The 22,959-nt window shown below is 38.5% G+C and overlaps 2 protein-coding genes across 3 annotated transcripts in view; one reads left to right on the top strand and one right to left on the bottom strand.

Annotated features, from left to right (window-relative positions):
• Positions 1–438: 438 nt before the first annotated feature.
• PLEKHH2 (pleckstrin homology, MyTH4 and FERM domain containing H2) overlaps positions 439–22,959 on the top strand; it is a 95,808-nt gene continuing 73,287 nt past the window's right edge. Inside the window, exons 1-3 of one of the 2 annotated variants that reach the window (XM_043918134.1) lie at positions 439–566; positions 8,740–8,869; positions 20,991–21,053. In XM_043918134.1, the coding sequence (XP_043774069.1) occupies positions 8,747–8,869; positions 20,991–21,053 (186 nt within the window). In that variant the 5' untranslated portion in view covers positions 439–566; positions 8,740–8,746. The remainder of the gene's footprint in view (positions 567–8,739; positions 8,870–20,990; positions 21,054–22,959) is intronic. The other variant, XM_043918135.1, reaches the window with a different exon arrangement.
• On the bottom strand, positions 18,258–19,351 carry C1GALT1C1L (C1GALT1 specific chaperone 1 like; the record flags this gene model as incomplete). The annotated part of the gene is given in 6 exon segments (XM_043916122.1): positions 18,258–18,546; positions 18,548–18,588; positions 18,590–18,634; positions 18,774–18,929; positions 18,931–19,144; positions 19,146–19,351. Coding segments are annotated over 6 exon segments (951 nt in total), but the record flags the coding sequence as incomplete, so codon positions are not given.

Here is a 22,959-nt window from a genome sequence, read left to right as displayed (position 1 = left end):
CATCAGTCTCAGGCAGGTGGAGGGCAGCTGTGAAGAATAAACCTGACAAAAGTAGGATGGAGACCATGAACACTAGACTAAGGGATCTGTTTTTGATAACTTAAGCAAAAGGAAGCCAATGAAGGTCTTTGTCAGAGTGTACATCAAACCAGGACAGTTAACCTGATCAAAGGGTGAAGGATTGATTGGTAAGAGGACTCGCTTCAGGCAGGTAGACCAAACAAGAAGGAGCTGAGTCAGGGCAGAGCGAATGGAAAAGAGGTGAGCCCTACAACAGACTCTGACTGTGGCAAAGGCCAGAGATAGAAACTCCTGGACAGAACTCTCTCCTGGGATTAGGGACAGGGAGGGGTCAAAGTCCTGGACACACCTCCTAGTGACGTCATAAGACGTCTGAGGCACCTGATTGGCTTACACGGCCGCCAGTCCCTGAAGGAGGCGGCATCCCGCCCCTCTCTCCCGCCTGCTCGGAGTTTGGTGTAAGGAGGGTTTACGCTGAGAACCCCAGGAACCCCGCACCAGACGTGGCCGGGATTACGGGCGGTGTTGCCAGGACCCGCGCAGAGGTAGGCTCATGAGACAGGCAGGGAGCCGAAAGGCGACCCCAGAGATTCCGGTGCCCGGGGATGCCCGGGGGTCCCCGCCCTCTTTACAGCGAGCAGTCCCGGGTGGGCACGTCGCAAGGAGGATGGGGGCGGCGGGCGGATCCGGCGTGCCGGGACCCAGGGGATGGAGCAAGCTGGTACCGGACTCAACTCCGCGCCCCCCGCCGCAGCCCCCGCACTCCGCGTTGATTCCCTTGCTGCCTCCAGAACTGGGCTCTCGTGTGGGAGCGGTGGTCGGCGGCTCCTCGCCCCCTGGTCTCCCGTGACATTTGTTTGAAAACGTTGGGCCCAGGTTTGTGGCGCATCGCGGTTGGTCAGGAGGCGCACGGGGCTGCGGCGCGTCCGCTGCCGAGTGGCCCACGCAGTTAGAGATGCTGCGACTCGGCCTCAGCTTCTTGGGAGCCCCACTGCAACCACGGGGGTGAAACTTCTCAAAACTTTAAAGAACCTTTTTCTAAACCTTGAGTTGCCAAAATGTCAGAATGCCCTTAGGTAACCTGCCGTGAAACTGCACTGTTTCTGAAGTTTTTCCCCAACTTTTTAAAAGATGGGACGTTTGAGCCATAGATTTTGACGTGCGAAACGCCGCGGAAAGAGAAGTTGAAACATTTACGCTGGGAAAGCCTTAGTGCTATGTTACCTACAGGTCACTGCTTTCTTTGTTAGAATGCCAGTCGCAAGCCTCGACCACGCGTCTGTGTGTATCCCCAAGGAGCTATGGAGTGAGGAGCACGGGTTCTGAGCAGTGCTACCAAAGGGCCGGCTTTGCCCAAGTGGTGCTGGCTGCCTGGTGGTCGGGAGGTTCCTTAAACAAGGCAAGCCTCAGTGCGGTCAAGAAAGACATCTTTTCTGCTTTAGGAATGGCTCCCCCCGCCCCCTTCCTCCACCCCTCCCGCAGCACTACCAATACACACAGACACACACACTTACCTGGCCAAGTTCATCTGTCCCGTAAGAGGAGAGAATTAAAGGATATGAGTGGGTACCCTGAGCTTCATCAGGGTAAGCCTAAGTAGATGAATTCTTTCTTTTCTTTTTCTTTCCCTCTAGGGATTTATAAGAGAAACAGGAAGTCAAAGATTTAGAGAAAAGAGCATTCATTCCACAACTGTAAACAGTTCATTTTGTGTCAGTAAATGTTTCCAAAAGTCATTGGGGGTATTTGGAAAACAAAGACTTTTTCCTGTCCGCTGCTGTGAAGATAGATTACTTTTAAATTCGAAATCTAAAAATGATATTTATTTAGCAGGTAGTTATGGCGCTCAAGGGGATTCCCGTGGTGCCTCAGACGGTAAAGTGTCTGCCTGCAATGCGGGAGACCCGCGTTCGATCCCCGGGTCGGGAAGATTCCCTGGAGAAGGAAATGGCAACCCACTCCAGTACTCTTGCCTAAAAAATTCATTGATGGAGGAGCCTGGTGGGCTACAGTCCATGGGGTCGCAAAGAGTTGGACACAACTGAGCAATTTCACTTTCTTGTTTCTTTCTTTCTATTGCTCTCAAAGCTATGAGTATTGTTAGATTCTATAAAATCAGTAGTAATGGGAAAAGATGGTGACTGTTGTTCAAAATTAGAATCTTTAGGAAAGCTGGCGCATTAACACGGCAGTTACTTTACATTAACTGAATTTACAGGATGAAATGAGGAAATCAGGTGTCTAGATCTCAGGACCATCAGCCAACCGTTAGCCAACTATAGGCCATAAGCCAACCAATCTGTAGTTTTGAATTTTTAAAATAATGACCCTATTAATAAGGAATGCAGATATTAAATACCAATAATATTCCTAACATTTTGCTACTTCACTGGAAAAGTATGTAATTACATAACTAAAGAAATGAATAGATGTGTTTAACAGAATTTATTTGATGTGTCATTTTCATAGCACAGTACTCTTGGTGAAATGTATGTCTGATACTTGTCATATTTGAGATTAACAGTTAACTCTAGATTGAGTTAATGGTGGAATTCTTGGCAGAGGTAACCACAAACAATAGATTTATTAATATACATCCACTTACTTTTTGTTTATTCATTTGTAAATATATACTCTTTATAATTGAGGTGTAATTCACAAACCATAAAAGTTACTTTTTTAAAGTGTACAGTGCAGTGGTTTTTGGTGTATTCACAAGGTCATGCAATCAACAGCACTGTGTAATTCTACAATATTTTCATCACTCCACAAAGAAGCTCCCAACCCATTACTAGTTGATCACCATTGCTTTCTCTTCATAGCCCTTGGCGACCGCTAAGCTAATATTCTGTGTCTTGAGATTTGCCTATTATATGAATAGAATCATACAGTATGTCATTTTTTGTGTTTGGCTTCTCTCACTTAGCACTTAAGGTCATGTTTTCAAGGTTCATCCATTCTTGTAGCATGTATTAGTGCTTTATTCCTTCTTCTGTGGCTGAGTAAGATTCCATTGTGTGGATATACCACATTTTGTTTATCCTTTCATCTGATGGTAGACACTTGGTTTGTTTCTACTTTCTGACTGTTTGAGTAATGTTGCTATTAACATTTGTGTACAAGTTTTGATGTGGACTTCTGTATTCAGTTCTCTTGAGTATATACTTAACATTGGAATTACTGAGTCATATAGTGACTTTATGTTAAAACTTTTGAGGAACTGTTATTTTCCAAAGCAGTTGTACTATTTTTACATTCTCAACAGCAGTATATAGGAGTTCCAGTTTCTGTGCATCCTTACTGACACATGTTATTACATGTCTTTTTTATTATAACTGTTCTATTTGGTATACAGTGTGAGGTCATTGTGATTTTGATTTCCTTTTTCCCTTATATTAATATTTATGGTGTTGAGTATCTTTTTATGTGCTTATTCTTAATTTGAATATCTTCTTTAAAAAATATCTCTTTAGATACTTTGCTACTTTTTAATTATGCTTTTTATTGTTGAGTTGTAAGAGTCCTTTTTATTTTCTGGATACAAGTCCTTTATGGCTAATGTGATTAGTAAATATTTCTTCCCATTATGTGGGTTATCTTTTCACTTTCTTTTTCTTTAATAAAAAATTATGTTTTTATTTATTTTTGGCTTCTCTGAGTCGTCTTTGCTGCATGCAGTCTTTCTCTAATTGCAGCAGGTGGGGGCTACAATCTCGTTGCAGGGGCTTCTCATTGCCGTGGTTTCTTGTTGCAGACCCAGGCTCCAGGCTTGAGCTCACTAGTTGCAGCTCACGGGCTTAGTTGCCTTGTGGCATGACCAGGATGCCACCAGGGATCAAACCCGTGTTCCTTGCATTGCACAGTGGATTCTTAACCACTGGACCACTAGGGAAACCCTCACTTTCTTGATGGTGTCCTTTGAAGCACAAAAATATTTAATTTTAGGTTAAATTTATCTATTTTTTTGATTACTTATGCTTTAAATGTTATATTAGGAAACTGTTGTCTATTCAAGATCAGAAAGACTTAACGACTGTTTTTTCTACTGCAAGTTTAGAGCCTTAGCTCTTACATCTAGGTCTTTGATCCATTTGGGGTTAATTTTTGTGTATGGTATGAGGTGGGGAACCAAATTTATTCTTTCGCATGTGGATGTCCAATTGCCTAGTACCATTTATTTAAAAAGAGCTTTTCATTCCACCTCGTCAAAAATCAGTTCACTCTACATGAGGGTTTTTTATTTGTGTATTTTTAAAAATGGACTGAATTGCTCTCTTCCCCTCAAAAAGAAATGTTGCAGTCCTAACCCACATTATCTCAGAATGTGATCTTATTTCGAAGTATGGTTGTTATAGATATATTTTGTAATTGAAATAGAGTTGATGTACATTATTATGTTAATTTTGGTATACTACATAATGATTTCTTGTTTGCATACGTTATGAAATGATGCTCATAAGTCTAACAACCAACTATTCCCATACAAAGTTAGTACATTGACCATATTCCTTATGCTGTATATTACCTCCCTATGACTTATTTGGTAAGGTGAAAAAGTTGCCCAGTCGTGTCCCCATGGGCTATACAGTCCATGGAATTCTCCAGGCCCGAATACTAGAGTGGGTAGCTGTTCCCTTCTCCAGGGGATCTTCCCAACCCAGAGATCAAACACAGGTCTGCCACATTGCAGGTGGATTCTTTACTAGCTGAGCCACCAGGGAAGCCCAAAAATACTGGGATGGGTTCAGTTGGTTCAGTTCAGTTGTTCAGTCATTTCCGACTCATTGCAACCCCATGGATTGCAGCACGCCAGGCCTCCCTGTCCGTCACCAACTCCCAGGGTTTACCCAGACTCATGTCCATTGAGTCGGTGATGCCATCCAACCATCTCATCCTCTGTCGTCCCCTTCTTCTCCCGCCTTCAATCTTTCCCAGTATCAGGGTCTTTTCAAATGAGTCAGCTCTTTGCGTCAGCTGGCCAAAGTATTGGAGTGTCAGCTTCAATATCACTCTTGCAATGAACACTCAGGACTGATCTCCTTTAGGATGGACTGATTGGATCTCCTTGCAGTCCAAGGGACTCTCTAGAGTCTTCTCCAACACCACAGTTCAAAAGCATCAATTTTTCAGTGCTCAGCTTTCTTTATAGTCCAACTCTCACATCCATACATGACTACTGGAAAAACCATAGCCTTGACTAGATGGACCTTTGTTGGAAAAGTAATGTCTCTGCTTTTTAATATGCTCTCTAGACTTAGCAGCAGCAGGTTGGTCATAACTTTCCTTCCAAGGAGTAAGTGTCTTTTAATTTAATGGCTGCAGTCACCATCTGCAGTGATTTTTGAGCCCCCCAAAATAAAGTCTGCCACTGTTTCCACTGTTTCCCTGTCTATTTGCCATGAAGCGATAGGACCGGATGACATGATCTTAATTTTCTGAATGTTGAGCTTTAAGCCAACTTTTTCACTCTCCTCTTTCACTTTCATCAAGAGGCTCTTTAGTTCTTCATTTTCTGCCATCAGGGTGGTGTCATCTGCACACCACTGGGTGGGTAGCCTATCCCTTCTCCAGCGGATCTTCCCGACCCAGGAATCAAACCAGGGTCTCCCACATTGCAGGCAGATTCTTTACTGGCTAAGCTACAAGGGAAGCCCTTATTTGTTATATAGCTAATATAAGAGGTTTGTGCCACTTGATCCCCTTCACCTATTCTTGTCCCCATCCTTATTTCTTTATTTCTGTACTCATAATTTTATTCTGTTGATCTATCTATCCATCTATCTATGTATCTATCTTTATGCTAGTACCACACAGTCTTAATTACTATAGCTTCGCAGTAATTTTTGAAATTGTGTGAGTCTTTAAGATTGTTTTGAGTATTCTGAATTTTTGTATGCATTACAGGATCGGCTTATCAGTTTCTGCAAAAAATGTAGTTAAAATTTTGATAGATATTGTATCGAATGTGTATATCCATTTGCGGGTATTGCCATCCATACGAAGTCTTCCATTTCTTTAGGTCTTCTTTAATTTCTTTCAATGATTTTTTTAGTTTTCAGAGTACAAATCTTGTACTTCTTTTGTTAAATTTACTCCTAAGTATTTAATTCTTTCTGATGCTGGTGTAAATGGAATATAGTCTTGATTGCATTTCTGGAGTTTTCCTTGCAAGTGTATAAGAAAACAGTTAATTTTCATGTAGTGATCTGGTTTCCTGAAACTTTTCTGATCTCAACTAGTTCTAATAGCTTTTTTCTTTCTTTCTTTTTTTAATGGATTACTTGGAAGTTTCTGTATATAAGACCATGGCATCTTAAAATAGAGATAGTTTTAGTTTTTCCTTTCCAATCTGTGTGTTTCCTAATTTATTTTCTTGTACTGGCCAGTACGACACATTAGAAGTGGCGAAAGCAAACACCCTTATGTTGTTTCTGATCTTACGCGGATCATTCATTTACAATTAAGTGTGATGTTAGCTGTGGGCTTTCATAGATACTTGTATATCAGGGTGAGGAAGTTAACTTATATTGCTATTAATAGTTTGTTGAATGTTTTAAATCATACAGTAATGTTGAGTTTCGTCAAGTGTTTTTCTCTGTGTCTCTTGAAATGATCAGATGGTTTTTGTCTTTTATTCTGTTCATATGGTTCATTACACTGATTTTCACTTGTTGAAAAATTTTTGTTATTTTTAAAGCTGTAGAAATTTTATAGTGGAACTAAAAAGGTTATTTTAAGTGTACAGCAAAAATTTATCAGTATGAAATACTCTTCTTGTTACTTAAGACATAGAAGCTTCCCTATATTTCTGTGCAGTGATAAGACTGGTTCAAGACTTAAGCATTTCATTTCAGGTCTGCTTTCTATTTTTAAGATTTCATCTGTATTTTCTTCTTTGTCCAGTCTAAAGCTAATGAGAAAAGAAATGAAGTAGCAGTAGAATTGAGAAAGAGTTTGTATGCATTGATAGTAAATGCTATTATGAATAATGAAAAAGGTCATTAACATGGTTAATATCCTTAGGGAAAACTCATAAAACAATGGGATGGGGCTTTTAGAAAAAATGAGGCAATGAGGAGAAAGGTCACTTGCTCTACAGGAAGATTCCCTTACATTATGGGTAGAATTTAGTAGCATCTGAAGGCTTTGAGATGACCAGGGGACTCTTAATGAAGTTGTAGCCTTTGTAGAACAACTTTGCTTATATTTACTTCTGAATTATTGAGTGGTAATATAAGTATTAATATGAAAGCTAATCTAAGCACAAAACAGTATTTATGCTAGGAAAACAATCATTTGCAGGTTTAAAAAACTGTTATAGGTTTAAGAAGGGGTTATATTGCACGAAATATTGGGAAAATCAACTTGGTTAATGTGTGAAGCAGACATGTTTTTGAAAAACAAAAGAACAGAATAATATGCTTCAACTGCAGTTCTGTCCTGGGATTCTGAGTTTTGCTGTCATGTATAGTCCATGACTGAAGCGACGTAACACACACACATAGTCCATGACTAGGGCTTGACGTCTCCAGAAGAGCCATTCCTAATGCACATTTTGTCAGTTCATAACAAGGGCAATTCAGAAATACATTATAAAGCCATTTATGAAAATGACTTGATGAAATAGTAACATTTAAAACTACATTTTCAACACCAGAACTAGAAACAATTGTGTTTCCAAAATCGAGCAATAGTTTTTTCACTTTAGAATTTCAAAATCTGTGACCCTGCTTCTTGGCTTCCCCCTTACTTTGATTCTCCATGGGATTAACCTCCTCCAAAAAAAGGTCACTATCATGGAATACCCTGACTCCAGACTATTTAATGTAGGTGGTTCCAAATTTCATATTTATATGTTTTCTCTTCTTACACCAAATAAAAATTATCTAAACTTGTACAGGGTCATAATACTTTACCCAGTTAATTGTGCCAAAGTGTTTTTGTTTTGAAAGATAACCTGGACCTGGACAACTTTATGGTAGTGGTAAGTAATAATTATAATGCAAATCTAAGTCATAATTGAAACACTGATATGAAGTTTCTTTAGGTTATTTTTATGCAGGAGACATAAGAGATGCTGGTTCGATCCTTGGGTAGGGAAGATCCCCTGGAGAAGGGAATGGCAACCCACTCCAGTATTCTTGCCTGGAGAATCCCATGGACAGAGGAGCCTGCCAGGCCATAGTCCATGGAGTCACAAAGAGTCAGACACAACTGAAGTGACTTAGCACACGCACGTACGATGCTACCAATGGAAGCAAAACTAATAATTTTGTAAATTTAATGTGGTAAAATTGTGAACTGACAGATTTTTAAAAATCTTACCTGTTGAGCAGAGCTAAAATAATGACAGTACTCTGTGTGATACTATTATAGTGTCCAAAGCGATGTAAGAACAGCAATATTTAATTTGTGCCTTACCTATCTGTGAGAAGAATGGTTCGTTATTGCTGAATTCGCCCTTTTTTCTAGATTGCTGAGACATGGAAAGGTTAAGTTACACAGAAAGTTTAAATAACCCAGTTGGGCCTCCTTTCCTGGCCTCGTCTCTCCTAAGTTCTTTCCATGAGCAGTCACCAGGTTCTGAAATTTATCTTAGGATTCAAAACTTGCATTTAGATATCATTAGATGGTGGCTAGAATGTGTGCATTGGATGATTTAAGGAATTATCCTGAATGCTAATTGATAGTACGCTGTTTGAATGCTTTCTTTCCTAGAAAAATTATGGCAGAGCTTTCTGAGACAGAAGGGCCAGTAGATTGGAAAGAACGTTGTGTAGCCCTGGAGTCCCAGCTCATGAAATTTAGAGTTCAAGCAAGCAAGATACGAGAGCTCTTAGCAGAGAAGGTAAGCTTTTCTCCCTCACCTTTGTTAGTAAAACATCAGTTCTTTGGGGCCCATTTCATTTATATTAAGTAATCTCAGTACTTTAGGAGGTAAACATTTAAAAAATAATGAGTATTATTTAATTTTTTTTCAGGGACCTGATGTTCTACTGGGCATATTCTTTTGCTAGTTTTAGAATGGATTGAACATTAAGACAAAAACACTTCTTTGCAAATACTGGTGGACTATGTAATAATTGTGTGTATTTGATGAATGTAGAATTAATTCATGCTAGAAAGAACAGCTATAATTTATTTGATTTTAGTGTGGTGTGATAGCATTTTGATCTACTTAATGTTTAGAAAAATTATCTTTAAAGTGATTATCGTTCATTTCCTGTGTAAGATAAAATACAGTGAAACATTGTATATGGAAGTATATACCTATTTAGAATTTGTGTTGACAAACATTGTATCACTATAGAATTGAATTAATGTAATTCTGTGCTTCTGTTAATAGTTCTAACCATGTAATTAAAATTTCATCTATGTCATAAGATTTTTTAATATATGTGTATAAAACCAATAGATTAATTCATTTGTTTATTTGTTCAACAAATATTCATTGCAGTGTGTTTGTGCCAGACACTGTTCTTAATGCTACAGTTACAAATCTGTGAATAAGACAATGCATGTTGCTATTTCCAGGGAGGTTGGATTCTAGCCCTGCAATGTCCAATGTGACAGGCACAACCACAAGCAGTTAGTGAACACTGTAAATGAGACTAGTTCAAATTGATATGTGTTGGAAATGTAAAATACACACTGGATTTCAAAGATTTAGTTTGAAAAAAGAATATGAAATACCTGTGCAATAATTTTATATTGATTACATGTTGAAATGATAATATTTTGGACAGTAGATTAAATAGAAAATAGTAAAATTATTTACCTGTTTTTAACTGTAAATGTGGGTACTAGAAGTTTTGAAATTATATACGTAACTCACATTATATTTGTATTGGCAGTGTTTGGATGGCTATATAAATTTTGTTAATGATCATTCAGAACTGACCAGGAGAATTTACAGGTGGTTTCTTAAACTCTAGCCTGCATAATCCTTTTAGAGTGGAGACTGGTACACATATCACATCTCTAAAAATCGTGTTAAATCTTACTTGCGTTGCTAACCCAGAATCTCTTAGCACAGAAGAATTGCAGTAAAATCCAGTAAAACACCATTCAGTTTAAACTTTCATATGTATCTTCTTAAATTTTGTGCACTAACAGCTTTTAGATGGAAAGACTAAAGTTACTCTATTCACTTTGGGCTAGAGGGTGACCTGGTCATAGGTTTTGTGGAATGAATCCCCACTATCAATTTACTTTATTTGTCACTATTAAAATAACAATTTTAACTTGAAAAAAAATCCCAGTTTGATTATCTCCAAGTTGGGAAAGCTTATCCTAACTCAGAGTTAGTGACTCATGCTTTGTCTTTTGTTCCTCTCTCTGTAAAAATCATTTCCCAGGTTGTACTATGATTGTTCCCCATGTAATGATTTCAGCAATATCGCTAATTATAACCTTGCTGCTTAACCTCACTGGACACTTCCCAAGTGTTTCAGGTACCTCAGCCCTTCAACAGTTGGCCCACTGTTGACCACAGCCTCCTACTTAAAATTTTCTTGGTTCCCTTGACTATTGTACTCTCCTGGTTTCTTTATGGACTTTCTTTATAAGAAGATATAAAAAGTTATGCTTATTTGGATTCCAATTAATTGACCTTTAAATTCTTAATGCCAACATTTGTTTTGTTCTTCAGTAGGCTTGTCATAGGAAATTTCTTTGTGAGTGCCCGTTTTGTCAATTTTAAAAGTGTAATTTTCTCTGTAAGTAAGATTGTAAATAGTTTTTGGTCATTAATTTAGTTACTAAGTTTTCTTTTTTCTTTGTCAGTGAATGAAGATTGAGAGGAATATTATTTCAGAATTGCTGTTTTAGGTGTGGTTTCTTTTTCTTCTTCTTCTTCCTTTTTTTGGTGTCTTCTGTAATTTTATTTGTCTTAAATCCTTTGACAGATCTCAGAGATGGAGTGATTCATATGTGTTTTATACAGGGGAAAGAGGATAAACATGCCAAGTTACTCATGGCTTCCCAGTAAATATATTCAACACCAAAATAGGAATAACACTTTTTCATGATATTTTCTGTATTTTTCACTAATTTTTTCTCTGGATTAAAATTTATTTTTGGTACCCACCCATAAGAATACCAAATACTGGTATTAAAATAAAAATACCAAATACTGATTTATTATGTACTAAGCACTGTACAGATATGATTTATTTAGTTATTATAACAACCTATGAAGTAATAAGTTTTATTGTTCCCATTTTACAGATTAGGAAACTGATGCTTACCATGTGCCGGGCAATCTTCTAAGTACTTTATAATTTTTTAATCCTTATAACAGCCTATGAGGTAGATATTAATATTATTCATATTTACACAAGAGGAAACTAAGGCACATAAAAGTTATCTACCTTGGCTGAGTTCACACTAAAATGTAAATGATGGAGCCAATATTTGGCCAATATTTGTAAATAGGCGTTTTGTTTTGGGGGCTTCCCTGGTAGCTCACCCAGTAAAGCCTGCAATGCCAGAGACCCCGGTTCAAATCCTGGGTTGGGAAGATCCCCTGGAGGAAGGCATGGCAACCCCCTCCAGAATTCTTGCCTAAGAATCCCCATGGACAGAGGAGCCTGGCCGGCTACAATCAATGGAGTGGCAAACAGTCGGACTCGACTGAGCAACCAAGTGCAGCATTTTTAGAGCCTGAATGCTTAGTCATCACCCTATATGACATCTCTAACCTAGTTTTATTACCACATTCCTTGCTTTCTCTGATATTCTTACTGACTCATCTGTTGTCTTCTTTTCAGTCACACAACATATAAATCCATCTCTGCTTGGCAGCATATGTCTGTGTAAGTTAGGATGTTTGTACCTATGTAGTAATAACAGTTTACATAATGTTACATATTTTTCAAGGCAAACCCTGTTGCATTGCTTCTGCATGCCAACCCAACTTGAGTCAAATATCGTGTTCCAGAGGCTAGTCTGTTCCCATCTGTGATCTTTGGTTTTGTGTTAGAACCAGTTTGCCCCAAGGATTCTTCTTAATAATTCTCTGTACCTTCCCTCCAGATGGATGCAGGCCTAAAGCTGAAGATTCTTGAGAGAATACTAATTTGATTCCTCAGCTCTTTGCCAGAAATTCTGGCCAACTTTTCTTTTCTGCTACAGTTCTGGTTCTTAGTTCTTTCTTCCTGGCACTGATTATAGACAGCTAACACTAGGTGCCAACTATGGATCCTAAGCCTTGACTACAACCATTAGCTAGTTTAAACCCCAGAGTAACTCTATGAGGTAACTCTTATTATCCACAATCTAAAGATGTTGACATTAAGACAGAGTATTTGAGCAGTAGGCCCAATATCACACAGGTAACAAATAGCAGAGTTGGCATAAAACCTTAGATCTTTCACACTTTTTTTTGTGATGCAGCTAAAAGAGTGCCTGGCATATAGAAGAAACTCACTATTATTTTCCTGTATCTTTCTGACTGGACACACTGGTTAAGTGTACAAGGAGATGACCTAAAAATTATAATTATTTTTTATTATTTAGAATATTTTATTTTATTATTTTAAATAATAATAAAAATAACTTTTATTATTTAAGAACTAAAATAGTATAATTATAGATTGATAGACATCTTTCTGAATTTTTTTAGGAAAAATGTGTGAGAGGATCTCAGAATGTTCCTATAATTAAAGATGGATTTCAATTTTATATACATTGTATATTTTGGAGGTTAGGATTAGGAGAATACATGGGATCTTTTTAAACTATTTTTTTCATCTATTTATTTTTCCATTACAATTTCCAAGTAACTTTGAATATTGAAGCTTGTGAAGAAAAAGTCCTTATTGAAATCTTGGGCAAATCCTGCTGTAAGTGGGAGAGGTCTTTGGAGGAATTTAAGGAATGGTGTTGGAAATATCTCTAGTATGCCAAACATAAACTCTTCAGGGAAGCTGAGATTTAAGTAGTTTTCTACTTTACAGTATTACTAGTTCATTTTCAGAGTCAGGGAGGGAAAGGGAAAGTTTTTTTTTCAGTTGAAGTGAATGTTATTTCCTATTAGATTTTCAGTGAAAAAAAAAAAAAGGTGAAACAAATGAAGAATTTTCCCTTTAGGCATCAGCATGGCTCCTATAACCTAATGCTGCCTTTATCTGATACAGCATTGCTGCCTGGCAGTTCCTGCCACTTGACCTTCCTCTTGTCAATGTGATTTCCCTGAGGTGGTATAGGGTTCTTGTCTAGGAATAAGGAGTCCCTGGACAGCATTGTGTTTGCTTTCATATAACAGTCCAGTCAACACCACGGTTATCCTATTTAAATCACACATGTCCTGTTACTCTTTTGCCCCACCTAATATTTCACAGCCCATTCCCTGGTGGCTCAGATAGTAAAGAATCTGCCTGCAATTTGGAAGACCCAGGTTCTATCCGGGGTCAGGAAGATTCCCTGGAGAAGGCAATGGTAACCCCCCTCCAGTATTCTTGCCTGGAAAATCCCATGGACAGAGGAGCCTGGTGGGGTACAGCCATGGGGTCACAAAGAGTTGGACATGGCTGAGCAACTAACACACAAGGAAAATTGTACGTATAATAATGAGATTTTCAGGCTGATTTAAAGTTATTTTAAATAACTTTATTTAGGGGCTATTGATTGAGGCTCTTATTGCTATTTTTACATTTTTATTTATTTATTTGGCTGCACCAGGTCTTAGTGCAGCATGCAGAACCTTTAGTTGTGGCATGTGGGATCTAGTTCCCTGACCAGGGATCAAACCTGGACACCTTGCATTGGGAGTTGCAGAGTCTTAGCCACTGAACCACCAGGGAAATCCTGAGGATATTATTTTTGATAACGATTTTTTTTTAAAATGGCGTGTTTCCTTCTGCAGTAGGTTTCTTTCGACCATGCAGCTTAAAATTGTTCCTATTATGAATGTTAATGATTTTAAGTTGCTAATAAAAGATTCCTAGGCCAAAAGAATAGAATACAAGGGACAAAAATCAAGACAGATGCTTTCCAGCCAAGGATTTTGTGGTTTCATGTATCTGGGACTGATTTACATTTGGTTCTGTATAACTATACACTGTGGGTGGAGTTTATAAATACCTAAGCAGCTGTGGTTCAACTAAAAGAGCGCTAGGGATTCTGAGCATGAAGGCTCACATCCCATCCATGTCACTGCCTGGGGGCATTCGAAACACCAATTTCCTGATATTTCTAATTGGAATAACAATTTCTGTCTATGACATGGCTACGAAATAATGTATTTGAAAATCCCTGGTTCCTGAACTCTAATTTTAATTCTTTTTAAGTTCTCTTCCTTGAATTATTTTTCTTTCCTCTGAGATTCTTTTCCACTTTTCAGTTTGATTTTTCTTTTTCAGGTTGCAAGCTTTTCTCCAATGTCTGATGATCTTTGGTGGTCCATTTATATTTAAGGATGGGATATCTGAAAAGTTGACCAACAATTGTGTATAAAATCAGTGCTGGTTGACTATCAATATTTGCTTTAGAATGAGTGGGTCTGAAACTGCTTATTACACAATGAGCCCATAAATGCCACAGTTGTTGGACTAGAACCCTCCAAGTAATTTATTCAACTTTATAGAAGAAGAACATTCAGTCTTTTAACAGGAAATAAATGCTTAACTGCTGCACATTGGGCACATGGGTATAAGTGAGAAGGTTTCAGAGAACTAGTTGGCTCTAAGGGCCACATGTTTTCCATTAATACCCACTATTCCCAGCCCCACACTCCCTTCCCCTGTAGGTCTTTACAGGGTTGTGCAGGGCATTCAGCTCTAGGGGAGAAGTTCAGGATGCTCCAATGCTTATTGTAGGCTCTGGTCTCACTTTTCCTCTGGTTTCCAGTGATATGTTCCTCATGTCCACCTGACATCTCATCAGAAGAGCCTTTACCAGCCATCATTTCTATCAACAATCTGTTCACAATCCTTGGCTATGCACTCCAGGAAGATTGAGGCTTTCTCTATAGCTTTCCTGTTCTTCTGACCTCTCACCAGAATTGCTTTAATGGTCTGTTCATGGTCATGTAGGTTTTTTCTACCATGCACCTTGAAATTCTTCCAGTCTCTATTACCCAGTTCCAAAATTGCTTCCACATTTTTAGATATTTGTTAAGCAGCACCTCACTCTCAGAACCAATTCTATGTCTTAGTCTGTGGGGATTGCTGTAACAAAATAACAACAGACTGTGTAGCTTACAAACAATAGAAATCTTATTTCTCCCAGTTTTGGAGGCTGGAAGTCTGATACCAGGATTCCAGCATAGTCAGGTTAGGGCCCTCTTCTGGGTCACTGACTTCTTGCACTGTTACCTGGCAGAAGGGGCTGGGAGCTCTGTAGAATCTCTATTATAAAAGCACTAACGCAGTTCATGAGGGGCCCCCCCTCAAGGTTTAATCACCATCACATTGGGCATTAGGATCCAAGATGTGAATTTGCTGGGGTAGGGGGCAAACATTCAAAGTGGCCCCCTTGAGAAATTATTCAATCTTTTTAAAAAATGACTATTATTAAGACTTTGTCTTTTTAGAGCAGCTTAGGATTTACAGAAAAATTGGGTGGAAGATACAAATTTTTCATGTATTCTCTGCCCCCACATATGTATAGCCATCCTCATTATTTTTTTCTTTTTTAAAATTTATTTATTTTAATTGGAGGCTAATTACTTTACAATATTGTGATGGTTTTTGCCATACATTGAAGTGAATCAGCCTTGGGTGTACATGAGCCCCCCATCCTGAACCCCCCTCCCATCTCCCTCCCCATCCCATCCCTCTGGGTTGTCCCAATGCACCGGCTTTGAGTCCCCTGCTTCATGCATCAAACTTGGACTGGTCATCTATTTCACATATGGTAATATACATGTTTCACTGCTATTCTCTCAAATCATCCCACCCTCGCCTTTTCCCACAGAGTTGAAAAGTCTGTTCTTTACATCTGTGTCTCTTTTGCTGTCTTGCGTATAGGGTCATCGTTATCATCTTTCTAAATTCCATATATATGCATTAATATACTATATTGGTGTTTTTCTTCCTGACTTACTTCACTCTGTATAATAGGTTCCAGTTTCATCCACCTCATTAGAACTGACTCAATTGCGTTCTTTTTAATAGCTGAGTAATACTCCATTGTGTGTATGTACCACAACGTTCTCATCCATTCGTCTGCTGATGGACATCTAGGTTGCTTCCGTGTCTTACCTATTGTAAACAGTGCTGCAGTGAACATGGGGGTACACATCTCTTTCAATTCTGGTTTCCTCAGTGTGTATGCCCAGCAGTGGGATTGCTGGGTTGTATGGCAGTTCTATTTCCAGTTTTTAAAGGAATCTCCACACTGTTCTCCATAGTTAGCCATCCCCATTATTAACATCCCTCACCAGAGTGGTACATGTTACAAATTGTTCAACCTACATCGACACATTATCATCACCCAGAGTTCATAGTTTCACTCTTGGTGTTGTACGTTCCGTGGGTTTGGACAGTGTATAGTGACATGTGTGTATTATGATGGTATCATACAGAGTATTTAGTGTAGTGGTGTTAGTCACTCAGTCATGTCTGACTTTTTGCGACCCCATGGCCTGTGGCCTCTGTCCATGAAATTCTGCAGGCAAGAATAGTGGGGTGGGTGGCCATTTCCCTCTCTAGCAGAGTACTTTCACTGTCCTAAAAAGCAAGTGCTCTGCTTATTCATCCCTCTCCACGCTCCCCCCCGGCCCCACCCTCACAACCACTGATACTTCTATTGTCTCCATAGTTTTCCAGAATGTTATGTAGTTGGAATCATACTTTATGTGGCCTTTTCAGTTTGGCTTCTTTCACTTAATAATATGTTTTAAGTTTCCTTCATGCCTTTTCATAGCTTGATAGCTCGTTTCCTTTTAGCAGTAAATAATATTTTATTGTCTGGTTATACCACAGTTTTATCTATCCAGTCATCTATTGAAGGAAATCTTGATGGCTTCCAAGTTTTGGCAATTATGAATAAAACTGCTGTAAATATCTGTGTGAAAGTTTTTATATGAACATAAGTTTTCAGCTCCTTTGGGTAAATACCGAGGAGCACACTTGCTGGATAGTATGATAAGAGTATGTTTAATTTTATAAGAAAGCATGCAGTGAATGAGAGTTCCTGTTCTTCCACATTCTTGCTAGCATTTGGTATTGTCTGTGTTCTGGATTTCGGCCATTCTCATAGGTATGTCAGTCATTTATTTTCACTAGCCAAAGTTTACAAAGCAGCAACGCATTTGTGGATTTTCCTGTTTTCCCTGGAAATCTCAAAAATATTCAAAATTGAGGGTAAGGCTGCACAAGTGTAGAAATACCTCTGAAAACACAATGTCGTTGCATTGTAGAAATGACAGTTGTCAGCATATTGTCAGTAGTGAAAGAATGTGATGTCAGTGTGTGCATGTCAGTTAATTTTTTTATTTAAGGACTATCCTAGACAGGAGATACATTGCTTGTCCAACTTCTTTATGTAATATGATAGTCTATAACAGACTCAATAAAATGCTTTTAGACAACAGTGCTTGTTTATTAAACATGAAATGTGCTGTGTTGATGTGCTCAGTCATGTCCAGCTGTTTGCGACCTCACAGACTGTAGCCCACCAGGCTTTTCTGTCCATGAGATTATCTAGGCATGAATACTGGAGTGGGTTGCTATTTCCTTCTCCAGGGAATCTTCCCGACTCAGGGATCAAACCTGCGTTTCTTGCATCTCCTGTACTGGAAGGTGGATTCTTTACCACTAGTGCCACCTGGAAATATCTTCACAAAAATTAAAGGTGATTTGAGGTCCAGAGAATGCACTTGGGAAATACTTATTTATCTATCCAAATATTTGAAAATTCTTCCAGAATCTAGATCCTTGCAATAAACTACCTTAAAAAAATATTGCTATGTGGATAGACAGTTAAATTGCCATATATGGTGACAATGGAATGTTTTACACTTTTATTATGCAATAGAAATATAAAGTGAGAAATATATGTAATTTAAAAATTTCTAATAACATTAATAATATGAAAAAGAAATAGTAGATTAAATTAATTTTAATATTATATTTTATTTAATGTGACATTAAAATATTATTTCAATGTGAGTCAATATGAACAATTACTGAGATTTTTATTCTTTTTGTAATAGGTTTTCAAATACTGTGTTATTGAATGAAGTGTGTATTTTACAGTTCTACCACATTTCAATTTGGACTAGCCACATTTCAAGTGCTCTTGGACAGCACAGTTCTATTATTCCCCAGTCCTCTGTGATTTTCTGAATCATCTGGAGACAAGAAAATCAGTGTGATGCTAAAATAATGTCCAAATGCTCTGGGCTGGTACACACCATATGTCATTACTATCATATTTTCGGGAGTCAGTCCATTAAAAGTAATAGCTGTTTCTGAACAGCAGCCTTCTACTACTTGCTCAGGGTTATGAGACATTGTCTCTTGAATAAGATGTGTAGTTGGTTTTGTGTTAAATAGAATTCTTCCTTTGGAATCCTCTACTTTCTGCAGGAACTCCTGCATATTTCAGGCAGACTGCTAAGCTGCCTATCTTCTGATAAGTTCCAAATCACACTTTGATTTGCATACTTTTCAGGCTTATTTCCCTGGAGAAGGAAATGGCAACTCATTCCAGTATTCTTGCCTGGAGAATCCCATGGACAGAGGAGCCTGGTGGGCTACAGTGCACAGGGTCCCAGAGTCAGACACGTCTGAGTGACTTAGCACGCATGCATGCAGACTTATTCAGAAGTCTGTAATTCTTTTCATAGCCTCCATAGTTAAAGCAGCTCCTCCTTCTACTGTCATGAAATCAAGGTTACCAGATGTCACAGTGTGGCCCAGACAGAAGGGCTGAGATACATCCTTAGTAAACTGAATATACTCTGGAGTTTTCAGTGACAGCAAATATGGTGGGATGTGCAAGAAAGAACCAGTTGTGGCTGTTGCTGTGCTTTCCAGAGACATATTTGTACATTTTCCTCATCTGTGTCCACGTGTCATTTTTTATCTTAGACCGTCGTTTTTCATTTTTAGTATTATGGTGCTCTGCTTTGTCACAGTGTTTGGTATACGATTCTTTGAGTACCCAGTGACGCCATCGGGTTTTCATGGATGATACAGAAAATACAGATACTTTTACTAAGTTCCACGTGCTGCACTTCTGAAATGTTTAAGAGATCTTTTCTGTTAGGTGGGCGAAGTGATGGTGCTCATCATGGTCTTGAGTTTTACCTGTGTCGACTGGTAATTTGCCCAAACATAGATACCAAAATGCAGCAAATGCTCCCAACCAGTACAGCTTTAAAAAATTATATGTTCATAATGGAAACCATCTTGCAGGCATTGAGAACAATACACGCCTCAGTTGGGATTCCTGTCACCCATGTGGTCCAGAGCTGGCAGCCTTGCTTCCTGCTGCAGGAGGCCTCTCCTCCGTGGTTTTGAGAAGGGGGTGATCTGTTGTATCAGCCATGGGTGCCGTTGTATCACACCCAGGATGCTGTGAGTTTGAGATGCTCTAGAAGTTCAGGGCATCTGAGAATGTCAGCCAGCAATAAAAGTGGCAGTGAGCATAGGTGGAGCCACAGATGGCTCCAGTGTTGACCAGACTTCAACACTCAGAAAAGAATAATTCAAAATTTAGTTTTACATCATCGTTGTGTACTTTTGCTTTTTTACTTACATTCAGTTTAGTATTTTACTTAAAATCTCCAAAGTTTTTTTAATTTCCCACCCTCTGAAATCTTCAAACATTTTATTAGCCACAGAACTTTAAAAAAATGTTTTTTCAACCTCTGTGCTGTATGCTTTTGTGGACATGTGTATATTTTATCAGAGTATCTTCTATATTCTTTCTATCACAATCTTTAAGAATTAAAGCTACTCACTTGTGACTTATACATACCACCCGTGAAGCTTATGAAAATGCACCACTTTCTGATATCACTGGGGCTTTTTTCCCCTATATTAAGCCCGTTTCAGTGCATCTTTTTCCTTTTTTGTTCTTTATAAATTTTTTTATTATTTATTTTTTGTTGAAATATAGTTGATTTATAGTGTTGTTAGTTTCAAGTATACAGCCAAGTGATTCAGGTTTTTTAACAAAAAATCTATTTATTTCGCTGTACTATGTCTTAGTTGCAGCATGTGGGATCTAGTTCCCAAGCAGCGATTGAACCTGAGCTCCTTGCATTTTGGGAGTGCAGAGTCTTAGCCTCTGGACCACCAGGGACATCCCATCAGTTTACATATATATGTATGTACATGTATATTCTTTTTCAGACTATTTTCCTATATAGGTTATTACAAAATATTGAGTATAGTCCCAGTACTATATAGTATGTCTTTGTTGGTTATCTGTTTTATGTATAGTAATGTATATATGTTAGTTGATCACTCATGTCCAACTTTTTGTGACCCCATGGACTATAGCCGGCCAGGCTCCTCTGTCCATGGAATTCTCTAGGCAAAAATACTGGCGTGGGTTGCCAATTCCTTCTCCAGATGACTTTCCCAACCCAGGGATCCAACCTGGGTCTCTCACATTGCAGGCATATTCTTTACCGTCTGAGCCACCAGCCCAAATTCCTAATTTATCCCTCCCCCCATCATTGGGACTTTTTGATCAGCAAAGCAATATGACATTTGAGGTCTTACTATTATCTTAGATTTTAACTGTTCTTAAAATATGATTACCAGTAATTTCTAACATATAGTCCAATGAAGAAAATTATACTGATTAATACTCATGTAGTATATATTGCAAATAGTATCAAAATTTTGGTATTTTGTTTGATCAGGTTTTACATATGCCCTGAAAGAACCTTTAATGTGCTAAATTCTATGTAATTAATATCCACTGAAGTACTTTAAGTGTTCTTAAAGAATTCCAAAAGGGAAATATGAATTTTTCTATTTTTTATGTCTTTTCTCACATTTCAGATGCAACAGCTTGAGAGACAAGTTATTGATGCTGAGCGTCAAGCAGAAAAAGCTTTTCAACAGGTAGGGTATAGTTTTGGTTAAAAAAATTTTTTTTTTTGCCTCTACCAATGTAAGCATTGTTTTGCCCAAAATAATACTGAAAATAGTTTTCGGCTGTCCTCTTCATTTTGTAATTTTTACTGTTTATGAGCTAGCTCCATAGAGAAAATGTAGACTCTGACTTTGTTTTGCCCCTTAACAAATTTTCAAAAGGTCACAAATGCTTCTATTAGGAAGTTTTACTTATTAAAAAAACTCAAATATGAATTTTATGGTTATGCCTAACCGTAATGACATTTTATGTATAAAGATGTTCATGGCAACTTTAGTTATAGTAATGAAGAGTTGGAAATAATATGACTGCAATATTATAGGAGAATGAATTAGTGAACTGTATCTATTCCATGAAATATTAAACAACCATTAAAAATAACAATTGGTGCTGGTGGTTTAGTCCCTAAGTTGTGTCCAACTCTTGTGACCCCGTGGACTGTAGCCTGCCAGGCTTTCTCTGTCCATAGGATTTTCCAGGCAAGAATACTGGGGTGGATTGCCATCTCCTTCTCCAGGGGATCTTCGTGACCCAGGAATCAAACCTGGGTCTCCTGCATTGCACAGATTCTTTACCGACTGAGCCAATGTGAAAAGATGTTTAGAGTTATATTGGGGAAAATATATACAGATTTTTGTATTTAACATGTTAATAGATGTGGGGGCAGGGTGAGTCAAACCTAAGAGTTAAAAAAAAGCTGTTAGGAAACCCCAAAATTTAACAGGAGTTATAGATGGAATTATGGATGATTGGTTTCTTCTTGTACATCCTCATATTTTATAGTTTTTGGTTCTGGTACTACTTTTACTCTGAAAAAATAAAGTTTTGATGAGTCACTTAGCCCTTCCTAGGCCTTGCCCACAGTGAAATGAGTGGTTTGGATGAGCCTGCCAGCCTTAAAATTTGCCTAAGGAGCACACATTGATAAATTCACATTTTATGAAAAGATCTCTGTCAGATTCAGTCAAGTCAAGAATTTCAGAAGTCTTAAGTACAAGATTCTTTCTTCTCAGAAGTGTATATTAAATTTCTTACACTTGCTCTAGGTTTGTTATGTTTGTTTCTTTGACTTGACTCCTACCAAATCTTATTTTCGTCTAAAAGATTTAATTTTACACAGTAGATTGTTTTAGTGGTCTGACTAACTTAACCCAATTTAACCTAATCCTTAGTTTTCTTTTTTCTAAAAGATACTTTTATTAATTAATTTTGCTTTTGGCTGTGCTGAGTCTTTGTTGCTTCGCGGGCTTCTCCCTGGCTGCGGCGGGCGGCGGCAGCTCTCTAGCTGGGGTGCCCGGGTTTCTCATTGTGGTGGTTTCTCTTGTTGCAGAGCACAGGCTCTAGGGCACGCGGGCTTCAGTGTTTGTGGCTCCCGGGCTCTGGAAGACAGGCCCAGTAGTTGTGGTGCATGGGTTTAGTTGCTCTGCCGCATGTGGGATCTTCCCGAATCAGAGATCCAACTCTTGTCTTCTGCATTGGCAGGTAGATTTTTTTTTTTACTGCTGAGCCACCAGGGAAGCCCCCTTAATTTTCTTAAATTAATTATACTTGAAAATAAGATCTTTAAACTTTATTATGCAAAACCCAACCGCTGTAAGAGTAGAGAAAATAGATAACGAACCCCCGTCATCAACTTCACCCACTCCAGTGTTCTCGCCTGGAGAATCCCAGGGACGGGGGAGCCTGGTGGGCTGCCGTCTGTGGGGTCGCACAGAGTCGGGCACCACTGACGCGACTCAGCAGCAGCAGCAACTTAAGCAATTAGACTCACAGCTAGTCTATACCCCCACCCACTTTTTGCCTCCCTATCCCTATTCAAGGTTATTTTGAAACAAATCCCAGATAGCACATCATTCTACCTAAGTGTTTCAGCAT

Source organism: Cervus elaphus, chromosome 11 (genome assembly GCF_910594005.1).
Source record: "Cervus elaphus chromosome 11, mCerEla1.1, whole genome shotgun sequence".
NCBI classification, from domain to species: domain Eukaryota; kingdom Metazoa; phylum Chordata; class Mammalia; order Artiodactyla; family Cervidae; genus Cervus; species Cervus elaphus.
Note: the sequence above shows the minus strand (reverse complement) of the source record. Positions and strands in the feature narration are given on the sequence as shown.